The 23475-nt window shown below is 38.1% G+C and overlaps 1 protein-coding gene across 4 annotated transcripts in view; it reads right to left on the bottom strand.

Moving 5' to 3' along the window:
* Positions 1-23475, bottom strand: part of HECW1 (HECT, C2 and WW domain containing E3 ubiquitin protein ligase 1) — a 467220-nt gene that overhangs the window by 189390 nt on the left and 254355 nt on the right. For all 4 annotated transcript variants that reach the window (XM_059170590.1, XM_059170593.1, XM_059170591.1 and 1 more), the window contains one exon: positions 17264-17358. In XM_059170590.1, coding sequence (XP_059026573.1) covers positions 17264-17358 — 95 coding nt within the window. The remainder of the gene's footprint in view (positions 1-17263; positions 17359-23475) is intronic.

The following is a 23475-nucleotide window of genomic DNA, read 5'->3' as shown; positions in this document are numbered from 1 at the left end:
TGCTGTAGGGGCGCCTGGGTGGCTCAGTGGTTTAAGCTGCTGCCTTCGGCTCAGGTCATGATCTCAGGGTCCTGGGATCGGGTCCCGCATCAGGCTCTCTGCTCGGCGGAGAGCCTGCTTCCCTCTCTCTCTCTCTGCCTGCCTCTCCATCTACTTGTGATTTCTCTCTATCAAATAAATAAATAAAATCTTAAAAAAAAATAAAATAAAATAAAAAAAAGAAAGGATGCTGTATTTTGTCAAGTGCTTCTTCTGCATCAATTGAGAGGATTATATGGTTCTTGTCCTTTCTTTTTTGATGTGCAGATGTTAAGCCACCCTTGCAGCCCAGGAATAAATCCCACTTGGTCACAGCCAATAATACTTTTAATGTACTATTAGATCCTGTTGACTAGTATCTTGGTGAGGATTTTGGCATCCTTGTTCATCAGGAATATTGGTCTGTAATTCTCCTTTTTTTGGGGGAGGCTCTTTGTCTGGTTTTGGGATCAAGGTAATGTTGGCCTCATGGAATGAGTTGGGAAGTTTTCCTTCCATTTCTTTTTCTTTTCTTTCTTTCTTCCTTTTTTTTTTTTTGAAACAGTTTCAGAAGAATAGGTATTAAGTTCTTCTTTAAATGTTTGGTAGAATTCCCCTGAGAAGCCATCTGGCCCTGAACTCTTGTTTGTTGGGAGATTTTTAATGACTGCTTTCAGTTTCCTTGCTGGTTATGGGTCTGTTCAGGTTTTCTATTTCTGTTTCAGTTTTATTACTTTTATGTTTCTGAGAATGCATCCATTTCTTCCAGATTGCTGAATTTGTTGGCACATAGGTGCTCATAATATGTTCTTATAATTGTTTGTATTTCTTCAGTGTTGGTTGTGATCTCTTCTCTTTCATTCATGATTTTATTTCATTTGGGTCCTCTCTCTTTTCTTTTTGAAAAGTCTGGTCAGGGGTTTATCAATCTTATTAATTCTTTCAAAGAACCACCTCCTAGTTTCCTTGATCTCTTCTAATGTTCTTTTGATTTCTATTTCATTGATTTCTGCTCTATTCTTTATTAATTCTCTTTTCCTGCTTGGTTTAGGCTTTACTTGCTTTTCTTTCTCCAGTTCTGTTAGGTATAAAGTTAGGTTGTATATTTGAGACCTTTCTTGTTTCTTGAGAAAAGATTATATTGCTACATACTTCCCTCTTAGGACCACTTTTCCTGTATCCCAAAGGTTCTGAACTGTCCTGTTTTCATTTTCATTTGTTTCCATAAATTTTTAAAAATTTCCTTTAATTTCCTGGTTCACCCATTCATTCTTTAGTAGGATGCTCTTTAATTTCCATGTATTTGAGCTCCTTCCAAATTTCCTCTAGTGTTTGAGTTCGTTTCAAACCATTGTGGTCTAAATATATGCAGGGAATAATCCCAATCTTTTGGTATCAGTTGAGAACTGATTTTTGACCTCATTTGTGATCTATTCTGGAGAATGTTCCATATGCAATCAAGAATAATGTATTCTGTTGCTTTAGGATGGAATGCTCTGAATATATCTTGAAGTCCATCTTGTCCAGTGTGTCATTCAAAGCTCCTGTTTCCTTGATCTTCTGCTTAGATGATCTGTCCTTTGCAGAGTGTTAAAGTCCCCTACTATTATTGTTTTATTATCAGTATGTTTCTTTAATTTGGTTATTAATTGGTTTATATAATTGGTTATTCCTATGTTAGTGGCATAAATATTTCCACTTGTTAGATCTTCTTGTTGAACATAATTTTTAGGTATGACGTAGTATCCTTCCTCCTCTTTTATTACAGTCTTTGGTTTAAAATCTAATTTGAGGGACGCCTGGGTGGCTCAGTTGGTTAAGCAGCTGCCTTCGGCTCAGGTCATGATCCCAGCGTCCTGGGATCGAGTCCCACATCGGGCTCCTTGCTCCATGGGGAGCCTGCTTCTCCCTCTGACTCTGCCTGCCACTCTGTCTGCCTGTGCTCGCTCTTGCTCTCTCTCTCTGACTAAATAAATTAAAAAATAAAATAAAATAAAAATAAAATCTAATTTGATTGATAGAAGGATTGCTACCCCACCATTCTTTTGATGTTCATTAGCATGATAAATGGTTTTCCACCACCTCACTTTCAATCTGGAGGTGTCTTTGCATCTAAAATGAGTCTCTTGCAGACAGCACATTGATGGGTCTTGCTTTTTCATCCAATCTGATACCTGCTGTTTGGGCATTTAGCCCATTTACATTTAGAGTAACTATTGAAAGACAGGAATTTAGTGCCACTGAATTGCCTGTAAAGTACCTGTTTCTGTAGATTGTCTCTGTTCCTTTCTGGTCTATGTTACTTTGGGGCTCTCTCTTCGCTTAAAGGATCCCTTTTAATATTTCTTGCAGGACTGGTTTAATGATCACAATTTCTTTTAGTGTCTATTTGTCCTGGAATTTTTCTTTTTAAAAAATCTCTCCTCCTATTTTGAATGACATTCTTGCTGGATAACATTTTCTTAGCTGCATGTTTTTCTCATTTAGTCCCTGAATATATCATACCGGTCCTTTCTGGCCTGCCAGATCTCTGTGGATGGGTACTCTGCCAGTCTAATTTTCTACCCTTGTAGGTTTTGAACCTCTTGTCCCATTTGCTTTTAGGATTTACTCTTTGTCTCTGAAGTTTGCAAACTTCACTATTATATTTTGGGGTATTGACCTATTTTTATTGATTTTGAGGGGGTTCTCTGTGCCTCCTTGTTTTGAATGCCTGTTTCCTTCCTCAGATTAGGAAAGTTCTCTTCTATAATTTGCTCCAGTATACCTTCTGCCCTCCTCTCTCTTTCCTCTTCTTCTGGGATCCCAATTATTTTAATATTGTTTCACTTAAAAGTATCACTTATCTCTTGAATTCTCCCCTCATGATCCAGTAGTTATTTCTCTCTCTTTTCTCAGGTTCTTTTCTCAGCTTTCTGTCTTAGGTATCACTAATTCTCTCTTCTGCCTCATTTATCCTACCAGTTAGAGTTTCCATTTTTATTACATCTCATTAATAGCTTCTTTTGATTTAGACTTGATTAGATTTTAGTTTTCTTTCTCCAGAAAGGGATTCTCCAATGTCTTCTATAGTTTTTCAAGTCTAGCTAGTATCTTTATAATCATTATTCTGAACTCTAGTTCCAACATCTTACTTATATTCATATTGATTAGGTCCCTGGCAGTCAGTACTGCCTTTTATTCTCTTTTTTAAGGTGAGTTTTTCTGTCCTGTCATTGGTGGAGAAAGTGGTTGATTTTCTATTTGTACAGTTATAGGTTTTCTTTTTCTTAGATTTTTGGTTGAGTTCACAGGTGTTCAGAATGATTTAACAGTTGTTTAGCTGAATTCCTGGGACTATACAAAACTAAGGTCTCCTAATTTTAATATTAAAAACTTCTAAAAAAAAAAACACCAAACTTCTAGTGTTTCATGGCTAAGTGTTGTAATGTATGAGTATATATTTAGTTTGATGGATTGTGGAAAGAGGATCAAGCTCATGTAAATACGAAAAGAAAAATCCATATATGTAATTATATATATATGCATATATATGTATATGTATATTTATATCTACATCTACATCTGAATCTGTATTTCTATGGCCAAGGAGATAGGACTGGTGCTCTAAGATCAGCATTCTTCTCCTGTGTTGTTTCATTATAGAGTCCCAGAAAATCAGACTGAAATCCTTACATTTTAATATATATTAAATATATAATTATATACTTATGTGACAATATGTATTTCTATAAATATATAAAATATATATTATGTACAACAGTGGTGGATAGTGAGCTAGCTGTATGAATTCTCCTGGAGCACAGGCGCTGTACAACAGACAGCTAGAGTACACTTTGTCAAGTCAGCCCAAGGAAACAGTAGGTCTCTGTTATAAACTGACTTGTGTCTCACAAAATTCATATGTTCATAAGTCCTAACGTAACTATATTTGGTGATAGAGCCTTCAAAGAAGTAATTAAGGTTAAATGAAGTCTTTAGGGCAGATCCTTAATTCAATCAGACTGGCATCTTTATAAGTAGAGGAGGAGACACCAGAAATGCATGTGCAGAGAGAAAATGCCAGTGAGGAGGACACAGGGAAGAGGCCATCTGCAAGCCATAAAGAGAGGCTTCGGGAGAAACCAATCCTGCCAACACCTTCTCTAGGATGTCTAGCCTTCAGAAAGCTAGAAGAGAGAAAATAAATGTCTGTTGTTTAAACCATGCCATCTGTGGCATTTTGTTATGGCAGCCCTGCCCGCTAATACAGTCACCATGTTAGTCCTCTTTGGTGGTCAGGAATAGAAGTGAAGCTTATTGACATATAGAGGCATACATCAGTGGATTCAACATGCAAACCTTCATTTTCAACATTAATAGATCAGATCTATGGGTACAAGCTGCCTACTGTGGACATCTGCCCTTGAGAGGTTTGTGGTGGCTAAAGGCCCCACGGGCGTCCCTGTGGGCCTCAACAGGAATGACACTCACTATTTGGTTTAAGCAAGTATTCCTTACCATGGCAAGTCTCGATATTGAGAGTTTGCTTGTTTGTTTTAAAGGATTTTTAAGGGGCGCCTGGATGGCTCAGTCAATTAAACATCTGACTTCAGCTCAGGTCATGATCCCAGGTCCTGGGATCGAGTTCCACATCAGGGCCCCTACTCAGCAGGGAGTCTGCTTCAGCCTCTCCCTCTGCTTCTGCTCCTTTTCACGCTCACTCTCTCTCTTTCAAATAAATAAATAAAATCTTTAAAAAGAGAGTTTTTAAGAGTGCCTTTTTGATTGTTAAGTTTAAAGTACTTTTTGTTCAACCCATTTATGCAATAAATCACACAATATATATTTGAAAAATAAAATAATAATGTGTCCTCACAATTATTGTGCCTATCATTTTATAGCTAATTAGTTTCCTTACTCACTTTCAACCACAATTTCCTCATACTTGGGACTGCATCTTTGATGTGTGGGCAATTTCCATATTCTTATATGCTTGAGAATATCCATCTTCCCTTGTCCTCACATATCTTTGACAGCTGAGACAGTAGAAAACAAAATGTTTTCTTTAAATACTCATCTTGCCACCGTTAATGCCATCATGAGTTCTATGCCATCTGTATATCTTTAGTGCTGTGGAGGAACATTCAAAGTTTCTTGGGTTTTGTTTTTTCCAAGTATCCTGGAAGTTTCTCCTGTTTGTTTACAGGATTCTTCAGTTTGAAAATTCTTGAAGATATTGTTCCACAGGCCTGCTGCATGCTGTGTTATCATTTTTCCTTCTTATTTATGCACTTACTAAATTTTCTACCATGAACATATATATGTATTTTACCATGAAATTCAGATATCTTAAATATGATTGGGATTTTCAATGTCTATTCTGAAGTATATCTATATATTTTGAGATCAGAAACGTCTTTTATCTTTTATTTCATTGGCAATGCTTTTTTAAAAAATCCTGTTGTCCCTAGATTTGATCTCTAGATCCTTTTTATTCTTTCTCTATTTTTGTTTCTTATTTCCACTCAGTTTTAGGTGAATTTTCTTAGGTAGTCTTCTAATTCAGTGATTTCTTGTAGCCTTTAGATCAGGCATCTGTGCCTGCTGTTTAAAGATGCCCCATTATCTTATAACCATCATTTCTTACGAAGTCATTCTCTTACCAAATTTCAAAGATACAATGTTGTTTTATATTTGCTTTCTAATTGGAGCATCTCTCTTTTTTAAATTGACTTTATTCTTCTTTAAGAGCAGTTTTAGGTTAACAGGAAACCTAAGCAGAAAGTACAGAGAGGTCTCATAAACTCCCAGCCCCTACACATACATAGCCTCCACCATCACCAACAGCTTCCATCTTTGTTGCAATGTATAAATCTACATGCTTCCCCATCATTTTCACTGAAAGTCCCTGGTTCACACTGGGGCTCACTCTTCGTGTTATATATTTTGTGGGTTTGAACAAATGTATAATAACATGCATGCATCCACCATTATAGTATCATATGGAATAGTTTCACTGCACTCAAAATTCGCTGGGCCCTTCCTGTTCGACCTACCCTTCCCAGAACCCCTGGTAATGACTCATCTTTTTACTGTCTCTCTGGTTTTGCTTTTTCCAGAATGTCGTATATTTGGAATCCTACAGTACATAATATTTACAGATTGGCTCCTTTCACTTAGCAATATGTATTTAAGATTCCTCCATGTCTTTCCATAGCTTGATAGCTCATAATAATATTCTATGATCTGGATGTACCATAGTTTATTTATCCATGCACCTAATGAAATAAATCATCATTGCTTCCAAGTTTGGGCAATTATGAAGAAAGCTACTATAAACATCTGGGTGTAGGTTTTTGTATGGACTTAAATTTTCAACTTTTTGGATAAACACTACAGAGTGTGATCACTGGATCATATAGTAAGAGTTTGTTTGGGTTTGTATGGGACTACCAAACTGTCTTCCAAACTGTCTGTATCATTTGGCACTCCCACCAGCAAATGAGCATTCCTGTTGCTCCACATCCTTGTCTGTTGGCAGTGTTGTCTGGATTTTAGGCACTCTAAGAGGAATGTACTGATCTCCTTGTTTTAATTTGCATTTCCCTCTTGACATATGATATGGAGCATTTTTTCTTGTACATATTTGCCATCTGTGTATCTTCTTTGGTCTGGTGTCTCTTCAGATCTTTTGCTCATTTATAAATTGGGTTGCTCATTTTCTTATTGCTGATTTTAAGAGTTCTTTGCATATTTTGCATAACAGTCCCTTGTTAGATAAATCTTTTCCAAATATTTTCTCCCAGTGTGGTTGTCTTTACATTGTTTTGATGGAGCATCTTTTTATGTGCTTACTGGTGATTGTACTTTTTTCCCCTAAAAATGGACTTCAGGCTCTTTGCCTGTTTCTAAAATGGTTTCTTTTCTTTAAACAATATAAATGAGTTCTATGTAAATTAAAGAAGTTAGTTTTTTGCCTGATTTTTTAAATCAGTTTCTTCTTTTTGTTTTCTACTTCTTTACTTTTTAGAATGTTTTTCCATTCAGATTTTTTAAATGTATTGAATAGAATTTATTGCTACTTTTCATTTATGGTCTTAGGCTTTGTGTTCTGATTATAAAGAACTATTCCTCTCCAAGATTTCAAATTATACATGCCTTTTTTTTTTAAGAGATTTTATTTATTTATTTGACAGAGAGAGACCACAAGTAGGCAGAGAGGCAGGCAGAGAGAGAGAGAGGAGGAAGCAGACTCCCTGCTGAGCAGAGAGCCCGATGCGGGACTCGATCCCAGGACCCTGAGATCATGACCTGAGCCGAAGGCAGCGGCTTAACCCACTGAGCCACCCAGGTGCCCCTATACATGCCTTTTTTTAACTAGAATTTTTAAGTATTGAAAATATCTATCCATTTTTACATAAGGAATTAGGAATAATAAGAGGGTGTGATGCATATATATATATATTTTTTTCAATAGTTTGTTTAGCTGCCATAATACCAATATGGTAAAATCTCTCTTTCCCACACTGATTTTAAATATAACCTTAACTGTTAATTAAGTTTCCCAATATCCTGGGGTCTATTTTCGTACTCTCTTCTCTTCCATTGTTCTATTAGTCTCTTTCTTCATTAACAATTTTAATTATTATAGCTTCATAGCCCTTTTAATTTCTGGCAGGCTAGTCTTTCCTTATTATTTTCATTTCCCAAAACCATTATAATTTTTCTCACATATTGGGTCTGATGAAGCTAGGGTTACTTTGCTATCAAAACCATCTTATTTATACTTTAATTGCAGTTGTGTTGAATTTTAAATTAATTTACAGGGAATTTATATAGGTTAAATGCTGCTTCTGAAACAAAAATACAGTTCATCTTTGCATATATTTAAATATTCTATTATCCTTCATTAGTTCTAAATTTTTCATTAAATTGGTCTTGTACAGGAGTGCCTGAGTGGCTCAGTTGGTTAAGTGTCTGCCTTCAGGTCAGGTCACCCTGGGGTCGAGTCCCGCATTGGGCTCTCTACTCAGTGGACAGCCTGCTTCTCTCTCTCCCTCTGCCTCTTCCCACCCACACTCATGCTCTCTCTCTCACTCTCTCTTGCTCTATCTCAAATAAATAAATACAGTCTTTAAAAAAATAAAAAATAAATTGGTCATGCACATTTTTTCTACTTTCACTGAGATATAATTGACATATAACATCATGTGAGTTCAGCCTTTTTAGATCCCACATATGAAATCATATAGTATTTGTCTTTCTTTTCTGGCTCATTTTTCTAGCATGATGTCTTTGAGGTCCATCTATGTTCTCACAAATGGCAGGATTTTCTTTTTCTCATGTCTTAACAATATTCATCTATCTATCTGTCTATCTCATAAAATCTTCATCCATTCATCTATTGATAGACAATTAGGTTGCTTCCATATCTTGGCTATTGTGAATAATGATGTGGTGAACATTTGAGTGCAGATAACTCTTTGAGATCATGGTCTTGCACATTTCTTACTGAGATATTTTATTATTTTTTTTGGTTAATCTAAAATGAAAACCTTTTTTCCCATTATGTTTTCTGATTGGCTTTTCTTTGCTTATAGTGGAGCTATTAATTCTTATATATTAGAGATAATTTATTGTTTCTAAGAGTCTCAATCAATTATTTTACATAATACAGTCAAGTCATTTATAAGTGATGATAATTTCGTTTCTCTTTCCAACATTGAATCTTCATTTCTTGCCTATGTTTTCTGGGGAACCACTAGAAATGGTTTCATTAAAGTTGAGGACAAGACAAAGAGCGCTATTAATACCTCTAGTAATACCACTATTACTTAGCATTGTTCTGAAAGTACAAGCATCACTAAGAGAAAGAAATGTCAGATGATTTTTTTGTATCTATAGAAAAGATGATGTGGTTTTCTGTTCACATAGTATAATAATAATGAGGCAAATTTATAACTTGGGTATAATTCTTTATTTTAATAATACTTTTGAAATCTATTTGCCAATATTTAACTTAAGGATTTTATATTTATATTCATCAATAAGACTGACCTATAGTTTTCTATTTAGTGCTCTTTTTGACAGTTCTGGTTTCAGTGTTATGGTGGGTAAGGAAAATTATTTAGAAGTTTTTTTCTTTCTTTTTGCTCTAGAATGTTTAAACTGTATCTGACTTACTTATACCTCAATCATTTGAAAGACCTCACCTATGAATTCATTTTGCTTTGTTTTAGGAAGAATAAATACTTTTTAGTTTGTCTACTCTGTGCCAAGCTCCCGGCCTCTAATCCCTGGACATCAACATTTGTATCCTACTGCAAAAGAAAAACAAAAAGATTTCTGTTTAAGAGGCCTTCATTTAATTTTGATGTCCTCCTATATCAGGCTCATGGGGTACATTCATGTCTAGATTCATCTCTTTTCTAGATTTGTGTGCCTTATCTAGGTATTTACTACCTGTTTCCTTTCATTAAAAACATTCTTGGCTTTACGTAGGGTTGCCAAAGACTAGGATGTTTACTCCAATAAAGGCAAAGGTGGACTTTTAACAGTACAAATCCTGACAAATTAGGTCTCCATATCAGCAAAGAGTGATAGGGGTGTTTTCTCTAACAGTGATGAGTTTTTTGGGACGATGAACCCTGTTCAGAATCTGATGAATGCCTGGGATCCTCCCCTAGGACATGCATGAACACATCCATATAATATCAGAGCTTCACAGACATCCCAACTTCCCATGAGTGATATGTGTCTAGTATTTTCAAATGTGGTTTCTATGGAAAAATGCAGAGAATGTTATTTGGCACTTGCTTCTTACAACCCAGGAAGGAAGGATGTAAACCACCCCAATGCCAAAACAAAGCTGGTAGAAGAACCTTATCAGGAAACACCTCCAGACTCAAGACCCCAAAATTCCACTTTAAAATAAGCTCTGAACCTCTTCCACTGAAATAGAACAAATTTCTTAATGTTGGGCCACAATGGAATCCAAACTTTCAGGGTACCTTTTTAAGAAGTATGACTGTGGGCAGGACCTGCATAAATTCTCTAGAAGAGGATGTTTGGTGTGGTTGTGATTTCCTTTCCTCTTACTTCTGTTTGACAAGAATGAATCCATCTGATGTGTTAGCCAAAATACAAATGTCTAAATGTTCCCCTACTTAGTCTAATCAAAACCTCAAGGGACTGAAGATATGCATATGAATAACATGCCCCTACACATGGGCAAAACAGTATAGAAAAAAAAATAAATAAATAAAGGGCTTGATCAAATCCTGGCCGTGATTTGGTCTGTTCCACTTAGAAAGCCTTCCATCATGTTCTGGGCATGCTCATCTTTGGTCCTCCCAAAGTGCCCTATGTGTCCATTCCCACAGCACTTAGAATAGTCCTTTGTTATTACTCAACCTCATCCCAGGCACATAGCTTCAAGAGGATGGGCATTTATTCTGTTCAGTTTTGGATGACTAGTGGTCAACACAGAAGAGCTCACTAATAAAGAAATAACTGCATGAATGAATTATGGAAGCAGTAGGCTACACAAAGGTGTACAAAATAACTATGTTCTCAGCAAAACTCCAAGGTGGGGGAACCAGAGTGCTGCATATATTGGGGAGGGTTGCATCTGAGGAGGTGGGAGTGGTTTCTGGGGAAAGAGGATTAGAGGCAAGAAGCTCTGAGCACCATAAAACAATTTGCCAGGTTAGGAGTGAGACAAAACGTGGCTACAGATTCTCAAATACAAGAAATGGTATGTTATGTCAATAACCATAAAATTGGTTCAGGGGATGAAAAGGTTAACAACAACAACAACAACAAAAACCACTAACCACCAAATTCTCCCTATTCCTCTGATAAACCCCTTTCCCAGTGCACCCTAGACTTTGTGAAATGGAGACAGACTTTAAAGTCACAACAGTCAGGAGATCTTGTAAAATACCCCCTTATAAAATCATCCTATAGCTTGCTGGTAAATGGATAAGACAGATCCTTTGCATGTAAATAAATCATGCAAGAAGTTTTAGGAGGAGCATTCAAGTTTACATTTGTTGTGTTTTATTTGTAGCATTTGGTTTATGGCTTCTACAAATCAAAACGTTTTCTTAAGTTCTCTCCGAAAGAAAGGCTAAGAGGTATAGATATAAAGGAAAGAAATGAAAAATTAGAATAATGTACAGTCTAATCACGTCAGACTTATTGCCCTTCTAGCGTACCTGAGATTATTGCATTAAGAATCTGATTTTCAGAATATTAGGGACTAAGCCTCAGAATTTCATGTCAACATAGGATTTTTGATGAAGTTCTTTTCTAATGCCTGGTTCGATAGGTACTGGTGACAAGCTACAAAAATGAATTATGGATGTGTTAGTAAGAAAACAGACAAAACAGAATTAATTCACAAATGACTCCTATGGCTATTATAAATTCCACACCCAATTATAAAATAAACATCATGTCACCTTCCCAAAATGTCATGGGGCCAGGTTTCTAGAATCAGAATGGGAAAAGAGGGCAGACTGAGGGATATGATTGTAGGGCACAAGTCTAGGGAGATCGCAAAAGGCTCAATTCTGACGAAAACTTTACAAGACCCAGTTTTCTTATGATTTAAAAAAAAGGGCTCCGAACTTTCCTCAAGTCCTTCTTCCACTGTGTAGAGGCAATTCTTTACACAGCACAACTCACATAAAGAACTAAAATTATGAAAAAGAAGCCCTTTGGGAAGTGCTGCTATCCCAAGATCTGCTCAAGGCTGCCTGTGCCGGGTCTCTCGTGGATCCAATGCTAAGGTCACTCCAGCATCGCGGTGCCGTCCCTCCCACTTAACAAGAGGGATGAACTCTTACTCCTCCTTTAATTTTGGGACTACTTCATGACAGACTGGGGCTGAAGCTGAGACTCCCTGTGGACACACAGGATGAAGGGGACCCTTTGGTAAACTGAGAGTCCTTCACCCCCAAACTGATGATACATTGCCATGGATGCTTACCAAGAAGGACTCCATTCAGCAACTAGTCTTGCCACTTCATCTCTCCCAATAATAAACCACAAGATCATTTCACCCTCTTTAATGAAGCTGATCAAATGATCGGTTCATGTCTAACAATTCTGTTTGATAGTTGCTCCCATCAGTCACTTGCCTGTGAGTTAATTTAGCAACTAATTTGGCCAAAGTGTTTTCCAGGAGGTTTGTAACTTTAAGGTAGCTATTCTATAGTTATTTTTAATGATTTAAAATATTTTTTTCTGAAAAATCTGCTTTAAAACTCCCAAGACAAATATTACTAGAAAAAAGTTTAATGACTTGGAGTTTGGGGCTATTTTTCAACTATTAGTTCAATGGCCATTGCAGGAGACCCAGACTGCAAAGAAAATCTTAACCTGATCTTATTTTATTTTATTAAAGATTTTATTCTAGAGAGACAGAGAGAGCATCAGTGGGGAGAGGGGCACTGGGGAAGGGTCAAGGAGAGGGACAAGCAGACTCCACATATCCAGGTTCCAGAGTTTGGAGCCTGATGGGGGCTCGATCTCAGGACCCTGAGATTATGACCTCAGACAAAACCAAGAGTCAGCCACTTAACTGACTGAGCCACCTGGGTACCCCATGAACCTGATCTTACTTTAAAGTAATAATAGCCCACATTTCTAGACAAATGGCCTATTCAGTTTTGTTTTGTTTTGAAATAAGAGAATGTGAACTCTACCTCTGCTGGGTGGTCTGACAAAGCAAATGAATGTGTGAACATGAACTGACAGAAAGATATCTCGAGTTCTGGCAGAAAACTTTGCTTTGAACTTTCTGCTGCTCAATTATTACTGAAAGCTTGGCTGCAGAGACACTGGATCAAAGTGGTAGAAGAAGGAGCAGAAATGGATATGTTCACTTCCAATTTCTCACTGAGAAGGCCAGAAGATACTAATAGGTAGCCAGAAAATAGCAATGTGAGTTAGGGATTAAAAACAATCCAGAATAACAAAATTCTGATGAGATTTCTATAAATTAAAATCTTGATGAAGACTGAGGAGGAATATACTCCTGTCTAAATGGAAATCTGGGGAACCAGCTACAGCAGGCCCCAGATACAGCAGGAACGAACATCCCCAGCCAACCCCTTTCTGCGGTGGCCCTTCCACACTCCCTGGACCCTGTTTCCCCATCCTGCCACAGATATGTCTCCACCAACCGCCTATTTTCTGTATCCAGAGGCTACAGTCCCCGGGCCTTGTCACGTTTGGGGATGAGGGAGCACATGGTGGTCCTCCACTGCATGTGCAGTGAAGGCTCCTCAGGGACCTGGAAAGCAGATGTGCAGAGCATACACTGAGAACAGGGACATGTTGCATCTGAATCTCATGCCCCGTAGAGAACCCAGCAGGTGGATGGAGAGCTCTCTCCCGAGCCCACTAGTAGATCCCACTGGAGGATGCCGCTTGGTCCACAAAAAGGGAAGGGAAGATGATGGTAAACCTGTGTGGAAGCATGGACCTGAAGGGAAAGCTGGAAAATTCACAGTGTGCTGAGCAGAGGACAATTTACTGAAAATAGCAATGTGAGTTAGGGATTAAAAAAAATCCAGAATAACAAAATTCTGATGAGATTTCTATAAATTAAAATCTTGATGAAGACCAGGGGTCTTTTGGCAAACTGGGGAGATTTCTGTCCTTCAATGTATGAATAGGGAGAGGAAAAAAAAATACCACGAGGCTTATAAGAGGGACTGTAATGCACAGGAAAAGGAAGCAAAAATACTGAGAGAAAGAGCTTATTTTAAACATGATTTTCTACAGAAAATATAAGTAAAATATAAAATACATGTTAAGTGCTCCCAATAAGATGCAAACAGTATGAAAAACAAAGTACGGGGTGATATATGGCAAAAAAATTAAGTAATTCGTATATTGTTTAGCTCTAACACAATGTAGGTCTCCTTCTCTGTCACGCTGGTGGTACTTCACAGCCCCACACCTCTGCACTTGCCGTCCTTCTGCCAATGCCTTACCTTCCTCCAGGGCCTCGTAACTCCCTTCCACAGTGCCCACACACCACCTCCTCCCAAGGCCTTCCCAGTTGCTGCAGGCACTGCCTCATGGCTTACACCAGCCCAATGGGTTTTCACAGCCCAGCACCAGACACTTCAAAGAGTATTTATAATTCACAACAGAATAACCATGAGTTCTCAATGCTGGGATTTGTATTTCATTTACTCCCATACCCCTTACTCATCATATTTTCTGATACACAATTAAGAATAATAAACAGATGAGAGCCTTGGAAAGATAAGGATAGGTGACATCTTTCCCCACCCCCGACTGGGACCTCAATGACTGTCAATAGGACAAAGGCAAAGGATAAGATGGAATGAGAAAATGAGAAAAGGAACTAAAACATACTGAGAACCTGCTGTGCTCAAAATATTGAAGTGCTGGTTATATACTAACAGGGCATTTGGCATCTTTTCCCCCTTTTCAAAAAATTATACTTTTAGATTATTGCCACAAACTAACTCATTGATCCTTGGGACATGACATAATGGCTATTGGCAGCCATCTTTGGATGGAAAATGGAAGCCATCATTGGAAAATGGGTACTCAGAGTTTATTGGCAAATTGATTTTGGAAAACTTGAATAGCATTTCCCCTTAGAAAAAGTTTGCATAAGTCCTTAGACCAGATGCCGCTAGATTATTTCAGAAACAAAACTGAGATTTGTTTCAGCTCCATCACCAGATAGCCAAATGGTCCTGTAACCAAAATGGTACTTCCTGCCTATCTCACAGATGTGCTGTGAACCAACTAAAATTAGGCAAGTGAAACTCCTCTGAAGAGTGCACCATGCTGTAAGAGCCAGTAGTTTAACTATTATAAAACCCAAATGCATATTAAAATACTGTCTCCAGGAAAATGCATGCTCCCTCTGCAAATGACTCCAACATGGCAGTGGGTAGACGACTCTGTTCCCGGCTTCATTTGGCCTTATGATCTGAGGCTCACGTGCGTGGGGATTAAAAGAGAAACAAAAGTTGTCGACCCAAGTGTCTACTGATTTATGTGAGAAAATCATTATGGAGATAATCATCAGGATGACGGCAACATGTCAACACATTTCAAGATGTCTGAGTATAAGCAATGGTAACACAAGAGGAGTAACCAAGATGAGGTCAAGGCTGACTCAGATTCAATGCTGTCTCCTCTACTTTTTGTCAAATAATAGGCTGAAGCTGTTTCTCTCCTCAGCCTGTTTCTCGTCAGCAGCCCCTGGAAAGCCTGTTTGTTGAGAGTTTATCCCACTTGGTAAAGCCTGTCCACTGTGCAATTCTGGCAGTTTCCAGGGAGCTGGCACCTTATTTTCTTTTAGGCTTAAACTGTACACCTGCATTCCTGTAATCACATGTCTTGTATTGGTCTGAGAAGCAGATGACATCTGGAGTCCCCAGGAGGCTGAGTTCAGAGAAGCCACATGTTCCAGAGAGCCTTCTCCAAAAAGCAATCCTAAAGATTCCAGGGCTGCCCAAGCTCCCTCACGGCACCACTCATTTCAGCCTTGAACCAAAAAGGCTCGTCCATCATTGAGCAAAGCCCCTTCTGGCTGAGAAGTCAGTGTGCCTGCAGAGAAGCTGCCTCATTGTGTGACATGCTGTGCCTGTGCCCGGAAGGCTTTTCCTGTGTCAGTTGCCTCCACTTCCGGGCTCTTTTCTTCCTTATCTGCTGTGTGCTCAGGGCCTCCATGCTTTGTCCGCCTCGCCTCTGGTCAGTTCAGTACCAGCTCCAGCTTGGCCGACTCCGTTTAGCTGACCCTCCTGACTGAACAACTGGCCACTTCCATCAAAGCCTCTTTGGCCTTTCCAGGCACCCTCTTTTTGATACTTTCCCACATGTTGGGCCCACCATGGGGGGTATCTGGCATTCTGGGAATACTTCCCCAAAACACTTTCATTCCTGTCCTATCCAGTAAAATGACAGACATCACCTTCCAATCTGTCTGGCTAGTGTAGGAGAAAATGGTATAACCAGTGAGAAGTACAGATGGTCCCTCTCTCTCCCCTCTCCTGCTGCCTGCTGTATGTCATCCGACAGGGAGCCCTGGGACGCCCTCTCCAGCCAGCATCCAGTTCTGCACCAATTATCTGGATTGAGGCAGCCCAGCCTGTGGTCCCAAGCCCTGCCTACCTTGGTTATACCACCAAGGACTCAAGTCACTCATTTTCCACACCTTGAAGGACTGACTTAGGAAACAGCAAAACCATGTCTTTTAGGGGTAAAGGTCTTTCCAAATCATTCATACTTCACTTTAAGTTTACTCACTGGAGCCAAGTGTGGGGCTTGAACTCACAACCCTGAGATCAAGACCTGAGCTAAAATCAAGAGTTCAATGCCTAACGGACTGAGCTACCCAGGTTCTCTTTTTACATAGGGGAAACCAAATCTTTTTTACTTACACGCCACCCTGACAAAGCCCTCACCGGTTTTTGGTCAGCCTCTCCCACTGACTAATCTTTATCTTATGTGAAAAGGACATGAAATGCCATCTGAAGGTAAATTTCAGCTAATCAGATGCATTGAGAACAAAGGTCAGCAGCACCAGAAAGATGCAAACTAGACTGTAATTTAGGAAAAGGCAGCATTTGTTACTGGAGTACTGAGCAAAACCAGAGGACAACAAACAAAAGACGTGACTTAAATCTCTGGTCTGCAGCTGTGAGCTTAGGTCCATTACTTAGGCATATCGGACAGTTTCCTCATTCATATAAAGGAAAAAATGACCAGTGATTCTAGTCTCTTCTAGGCCTACCATTTTATAATTTTATGAACCAAATCAGTCTGAGATTATAAATTTCTATTCCATAAATTTCTTTATAAGCTTAAAAAGAAATTAAAACATATGGAAATATAAATCCTGAAAAAACAAGGAATTTTTAAAAATGCACACCAGAGAAACACTTGTTCCTCACACTTGTGAAGCATGAATCTATTGCAAACATCTCACTACTAAAGCTTAACATTTCACAAACAAAAAGTGGTATGATTTTAATAAGTTTGCCTTTGGCTCTCCTTCCTCCTCACTATTCTGTCTACTTATAATCTATCTATCTATCTATCTATCTATATATATATATATAATCCCTCTATATATATAATCCATATGCCCATATGTGTATATAACACACACACACACACACACACACACACACGAAGTGGGAGAAAGCAAAGAAGCACCAAGATTAGCTCTGACCAAAGAGGAAGAAATGGGACTTACAGGAGCTGCGGAGTTTTTGACTGTGACACTGGGGGTGGTGGCTCGCAGGGCTCCACTCACACCGTGGTAGTATTTGAAGCAGATCTTAGTTTCAGCTGAAAAATAGAAATCAAATGGTACTGAGAACTAGGGTATGATCCAGAAGAGATAACCATTTCCAGAAGGACACCCCCAGAAAATGACCCGTAATTCCTCCCATGAGCCAAGCAGTTCTCACCTGCTGATGCTTATTCGACATGTGGCTCTGTGGACAGGTCTGACATCTCCCTAAAAATGTGTCCTCAAAAATTTCTCTTTGTACCCAAGTGAAATCCATTATTTCAACTTCTCTGCATTCATCCAATCCTGCATTGGGCTCTCTGCTCAGCGGGGAGCCTGCTTCCCCCCTCTCTCTCTGCCTACTTGTGATCTCTCTCTCTGTCAAATAAATACATAAAATCTTAAAAGAAGAAACAGTGGACTAAAACAGCAACCATTTATTTAAAAAAAAAAAGTTATTTGTAATAAACCTTTACTTCTGAGATTCTAGCTGGTGTGATGCCTACCACCAGGCTGTTCTGTAATTTTTGGTTATTGAATTCATTGTGATTACTATCTTAGCAACTTGGAGGACGACTTTGAGAAGTTACTGAGATACATGGATGGAGGCATATTTTCTAAACTGTGATACTCATTAATGATAACTTATTTGCATCACAATTTGTTTTTCTTCAAAGTCCTTTCTATGTAAGTAGGAAAGATATGGCCATGGGGGTCCACACTGCCTGGGTTTGCCTTTTGGCTCCATTCCTGACAATCTGTGAGACAAGAAGCAAGTCCATGACCTCCCTTACCCCATGCTTCCTGTAAAATAAATAGAACTAACAACAGTACCTACTTCATAAAGTATTGGATAAGCAAATAAAGTTCTTAGAGTGCAAATAATGCATGATAACTAAAGACAAAATCTGTGGCCAACCTGGGTCTAGTTTATTTGAAGGTGACTTGCTTTTCCCAATTTACTGTTTGTAGGATTTTTCTTTTAAATTTGAAAAATTTGCCAGGCTATGTCTTAGCCCCTTACTTAATTTTGTTTGGAACAACATGAGAAATCCCAAATTTGAGATCCTGTTTCTCAAGTCTGGGAATCTGTCATCAGACTCAATGTTTCAAAAAAAAATGTCTATAATTTTCTTAGCTTGCATTTTAGATATGCTCATTATGGAAAATATGGACAGTGAAAAGTATAAAAAAACTTCTATGAGTGTTTTTATGCATATCTGGGAGTATAAGCTTAATACTATATGTAATGTAGTAAAATAATAATGTAATAATACTGCATTTTAAAAAGTTAACATTAAACAGATAGGTTCAACTATCAAATCTTTGTTGGTGACATTCATTGTTTTACGGAATCATTGACTTGATTTGTAATTGTAGTATTCATGTAATTTTGAAAATTTGGGCTCTTCCCTAAAAATGAATGACTTTTTGAAAATTATGTTGAAGTTCAAGTTTGTTCCCTAGTATAACGGAGCAAAACTTGCTGGTTATCTTTCCAACATCCATTCTCCCTTTCCTCCTTAATACAAAAATCTCTATTTTATTTTGAATGGTAATGTCCAGCTAAAGCACTATATTTTGGAGCCTCCCTTGCAGAAAACATTTCTGTTGTTTTCCACTGTTATTTGGGATTTCTGTTATCTGTAAATTTTACAATATAGAAAGCTTGCTTACTTTTTCTTTATTTTTTTATACTTTCATTTTTTTATTTACAGAGTTCAAGCACAAGTTAAAAGCACAATTGGTTCTTGACACATAAGATATGAGTACTGCAATATTATTCCGTAGAAGATGTGAATATTTTAAGGATTCCCCTTCCTTGTGGGCAAAATGCTTCTCAAAAAGCACTTTATACTTTCATCAGGAAATGTAGCCCTTGTTAATATTAAGTATTATCAATTAAGTATAAGTTTAAGTAGTATTTCATCTTTATTTCATGTATTTGATTAGTAGTGAGATTAAGCATTTTTTCATCAAATCTTTTTTTTCTTTAAAGATTTCATTTATTTATTTATTTGACAGACATAGATCACAAGCAGGCAGAGAGGCAGGCAGAGAGAGGAGGAAGCAGACTCCCTGCTGAGCAAAGAGCCCGATGTGGGGCTCAATGCGGGGCTCGATCCCAGGACCCTGGAATCACAACCCAAGCCGAAGGCAGAGGTCTTTTTTTTTTTTTTTTTTTTTTTTTTTTTTAGAGAGAGATCACAAGCAGGCAGGCAGAGAGAGAGAAGGGGAAGCAGGCTCCCCGCTGAGCAGAGAGCCTGATGCGGGGCTTGATTCCAAGACCCTGAGATCACAACCTGAGCCGAAGGCAGAGGCTTAACTCTCTGAGCCACCCAGGTGCCCCGAAGGCAGAGGTCTTAACCCAGTGAGCCACCCAGGCACCCCTCATCAAATTTAATTAGCCATTGTATTTACTTTTTTATCCATTGAACTGTACTTGTCAAGACTTCCCACCACCTGGATGACACTTGGGTGCTCACTTTTTAGTGGATATGCTCTTTTAGATACACCAATACTTTCCATTTCCCTCCTGTCATTCTTTTCTTGCAGTGATTTTGCATTACTGTTGATTGCCTTTTAAGCTCTTGGTGGACAATCTTACAACCCAGTTCTGTATTCTTCAAGGCACCTCACAGTTATCTGCACATTGTTAGGTATACACGTCCAGACCCAGTCCTGCTCCAGCCTGTAGGTTAGGGATTAGGAGGGAACACTGAATAAAGCAGTGAGCCTATATAGCTAGGCAACCTCACTGAGCTGGTGAAATTTAAGTTCCTCTTCTTGTAGGTGCCATGACATCAGCTTGATGGGGCCAGTGGCTTCAGCTCAAGCACAGCTGGGTGGAAGGAAATTTTACGTAATAGGCATTTCTAAACAGGCATTACTAGCTTTCCTTATGAATAAGATTATTCCAATGTCTTTAAGTAAGAAAGGTCAAGGTAGATAAGAGCCATATGATCCTCTCAAAAAAAGCATTTGACAAAATACAGTATCCATTCTAGATAAAAACAAAGAAACCAACAACGTAGGGATAAATGCAACATACTTCAACATCATAGTGATATGTGAAAGACCCAGGGCTAATATGACCTTCAAAGGGGAAAAACTGAGAGCTTTTCCTCTACAGTCAGGAATAAAACAGAGATGTCCACTCTCACCATAACTATTTAATGCAGTACTGGAAGTCTTAGCCTCAGTGATCAGACAACAAAAAGATATAAAGGCAACAAAACTGGCAAGGGAGAAGTCAAATTTCACTACTTGCAGACAACAGTACTCTATGTAGAAAACCTGAAAAAATCCACCCCCCCAAATGCTAGAACTAATATATGAATTCAGCAAAGTTGCAGGATATATGATCAATTAAGAAATTTATTGCATTTCTATACTCCAATAATGAAGCAGCAGAAAGAGAAATCAAGGAACTGATCCCATTTATAATTGCACCAAAACGCATAAGATACCTACAAATAAATCTAACTAAAAAGGTAAAAGATCTGCACTCTGAAAACTACAGAATACTTAAGGAAGAAATAGAACACAACACAAAGAAGTGGAAAAGCATTTGATGCTCATGGATTGGAAGAACAAACATTGTTAAAATGTCTATACTACCCAAAGCAATCAACACATTTAATGCAATCCCTATCAAAATACCACCAGCATTTTTCATAGAGCCAGAACAAAGAATCCTAAAATTTGTATGGAACCACAAAAGACCCTGAGTAGTCAAAGCAATCCTGAAAAAGAAAAGCAAAACTGGACACACCATGATTCTGGACTTCAAGCTTTATTACAAAGCTATACTCACCAAGACAGTATGATACTGGCACAAAACCAGACACACAGATCAGTGGAACAGAATAGAAAAACCAGGGATGGACCCACAACTACATGGTCAACTAATCTTTGACAAAGCAGGAAAAAAATAACCAGTGGGGCGGGGGGAGGGAAGACACTCTTCAATAAAATGGTTTTGGGAACACTGGAGAGCAACATGCAGAAGGATGAAACTGGACCACTTTCTAACACCATATACAAAAATAAATTGAAAATGGATTAGAGACTTAAATATAAGATAGAAAACCATCAAAATCCTAGAGAAGAACACAGGCAGCCACTTTTTTGACTTAGGCCATAGCAACTTCTTATTAGACCCATCATCAGAGGCAAGGGAAACGAAAGCAAAAATGAACTAAAAAGCTTATCAACAAAACTAAAAGGGAAACGGGAGAAGATATTTGCAAGTGACATATCTTATAAAGGGTTAGTTTCCAAAATCTATAAAGATTTATATGAAATGAAACCCCCCCCAAAAAAATCCAGTTAAGAAATGGGAAGAAGACATGAATAGACATTTTTTTAAGAAGACATCCAGATGGCCAACAGACACATGAAAAGATGCTCAATCTCACTCATCATGAGGGAAATGCAAATCAAAGCAATGGTGTGATACCACCTCATACCTGTCAAATGGCTAAAATTAACAACACAAGAAACAAGAGGTGTTGGTGAGGATGCAGAGAAAGGGGAATCCTCTTACACTGTTGGTGGGAATGCAAACTGGTGCAGCCATTCTGGAAAACAATATGGAGGTTCCTCTAGAAGTTAAAAATAGAGCTGCCATACAATCCAGCAATTCCACTACTAGGTATTTACCCAAAGGATGTGAAAATACAGATCTGAAGGGGTACATGTACCTTGATGTTTATAGCAGCATTATCAACAACAGCCAAACTATGGAAAAAGCCCAAATGTTCATTGGCTGATGAATGGATAAAGAAGATGTGGTGTACACACACACACACACACACACACACACACGAATATTATTCAGCCATCAAAAAGAATGAAATCTTGCCATTTGCAATGACACGGATGGAGCCTACATTATGCTAAGTGAAATAAGTCAGAAAGACAAATACCGTATGATCTCACTCTTTCTTAAATGTGGAATTTAAGAAAGAAAACAGATGACCATGTGGGAACAGAGAAAGGAAGAAAAAAAAGAAAGGGAAACAAGCCATAAGTGACTATTAATGATAGAGAATGAATCGAGGGTTGATGGAGGGAGTTGGGTGGGGATGGGTAGATGGGTGGTGGAGGGCACTTGTGATAGGCACTGGGTATTGTATATATATGATGGATCACTGAAGTCCACCCCAGAAACCAATATTGCTCTGTATGTTAACTAACAAAATTTAAATTTAAAAAAATTGATGGGAGAAATTGAGGGTACACAAAGAAATGGAAAGACATTTCGTGCTCATGGATTGGAAGAATATTATTAAAATGTATATATTACCAAAAGCAATCCACACATCTAATACAATCCATATCAAAACACAAACAGCATTTGTCAGAACTAGAGCAAAAAATTCTAAAATATGTATGAAACCACAAAAATCCCTTACTAGCCAAAACAATCTTAAAAAAAGAAAAGAAAAGAAAAGAAAAAAGCAAAGCTGGAGAAAGCACAGTTTCAGACTTCAAGTCTGAAAGTCTGACATGGTAATCAAAATGGTATGGCACTGGTGCAAAAATAGGCACACAGTTCAATGGAACAAAATAGGAAACCCAGAAATGAACCCACAACCATATGGTCAATTAATCTTCAACAAAGTAGGAAAGAATGCCCAATGGAAAAAAGACTGTTTCTTCAACAAATTGTATTGGGAAAACTGGACAGTAACATGCAAAGAAAGAAACTGGATCACTTTCTTACACCATACACACATGAATTCAAAATGGATTAAAGATGTAAATGTGATACCTGAAATAACAACAAAACCTAAAGAGAACACAGACAGTAACTTCTATGACATCAGCCACAGCAACGTTTTTGTAGATATGCCTTCTGAGGTGAGAGAAATAAAACTAAATATAAACTATCGGGACTTCATCAAAATAAAAAGCTTCTACACAGTAAAGGAAACAATCAACAAAAGCAAAAGGCAATCTACAGAATGGGAGAATATATTTCCAAATGACCTATCAGATAAAAGGTTAGTATCCAAAATATATACAGAACTAATAAAACTCAATACCCCAAAACAAAGAATCCATTAAAAACTGGGCAGAAGACATGAATAGATATTTCTCCAAAGAAGATATCCAAATGGCCAACAGATATATGAAAAGATATTCATCATCACTTACCACCAGGG

Source organism: Mustela lutreola, chromosome 4, assembly GCF_030435805.1.
Source record: "Mustela lutreola isolate mMusLut2 chromosome 4, mMusLut2.pri, whole genome shotgun sequence".
NCBI lineage: Eukaryota > Metazoa > Chordata > Mammalia > Carnivora > Mustelidae > Mustela > Mustela lutreola.
The sequence above is the reverse complement of the archived record's forward strand: the minus strand, read 5'-3'. Positions and strand labels throughout refer to the sequence as shown.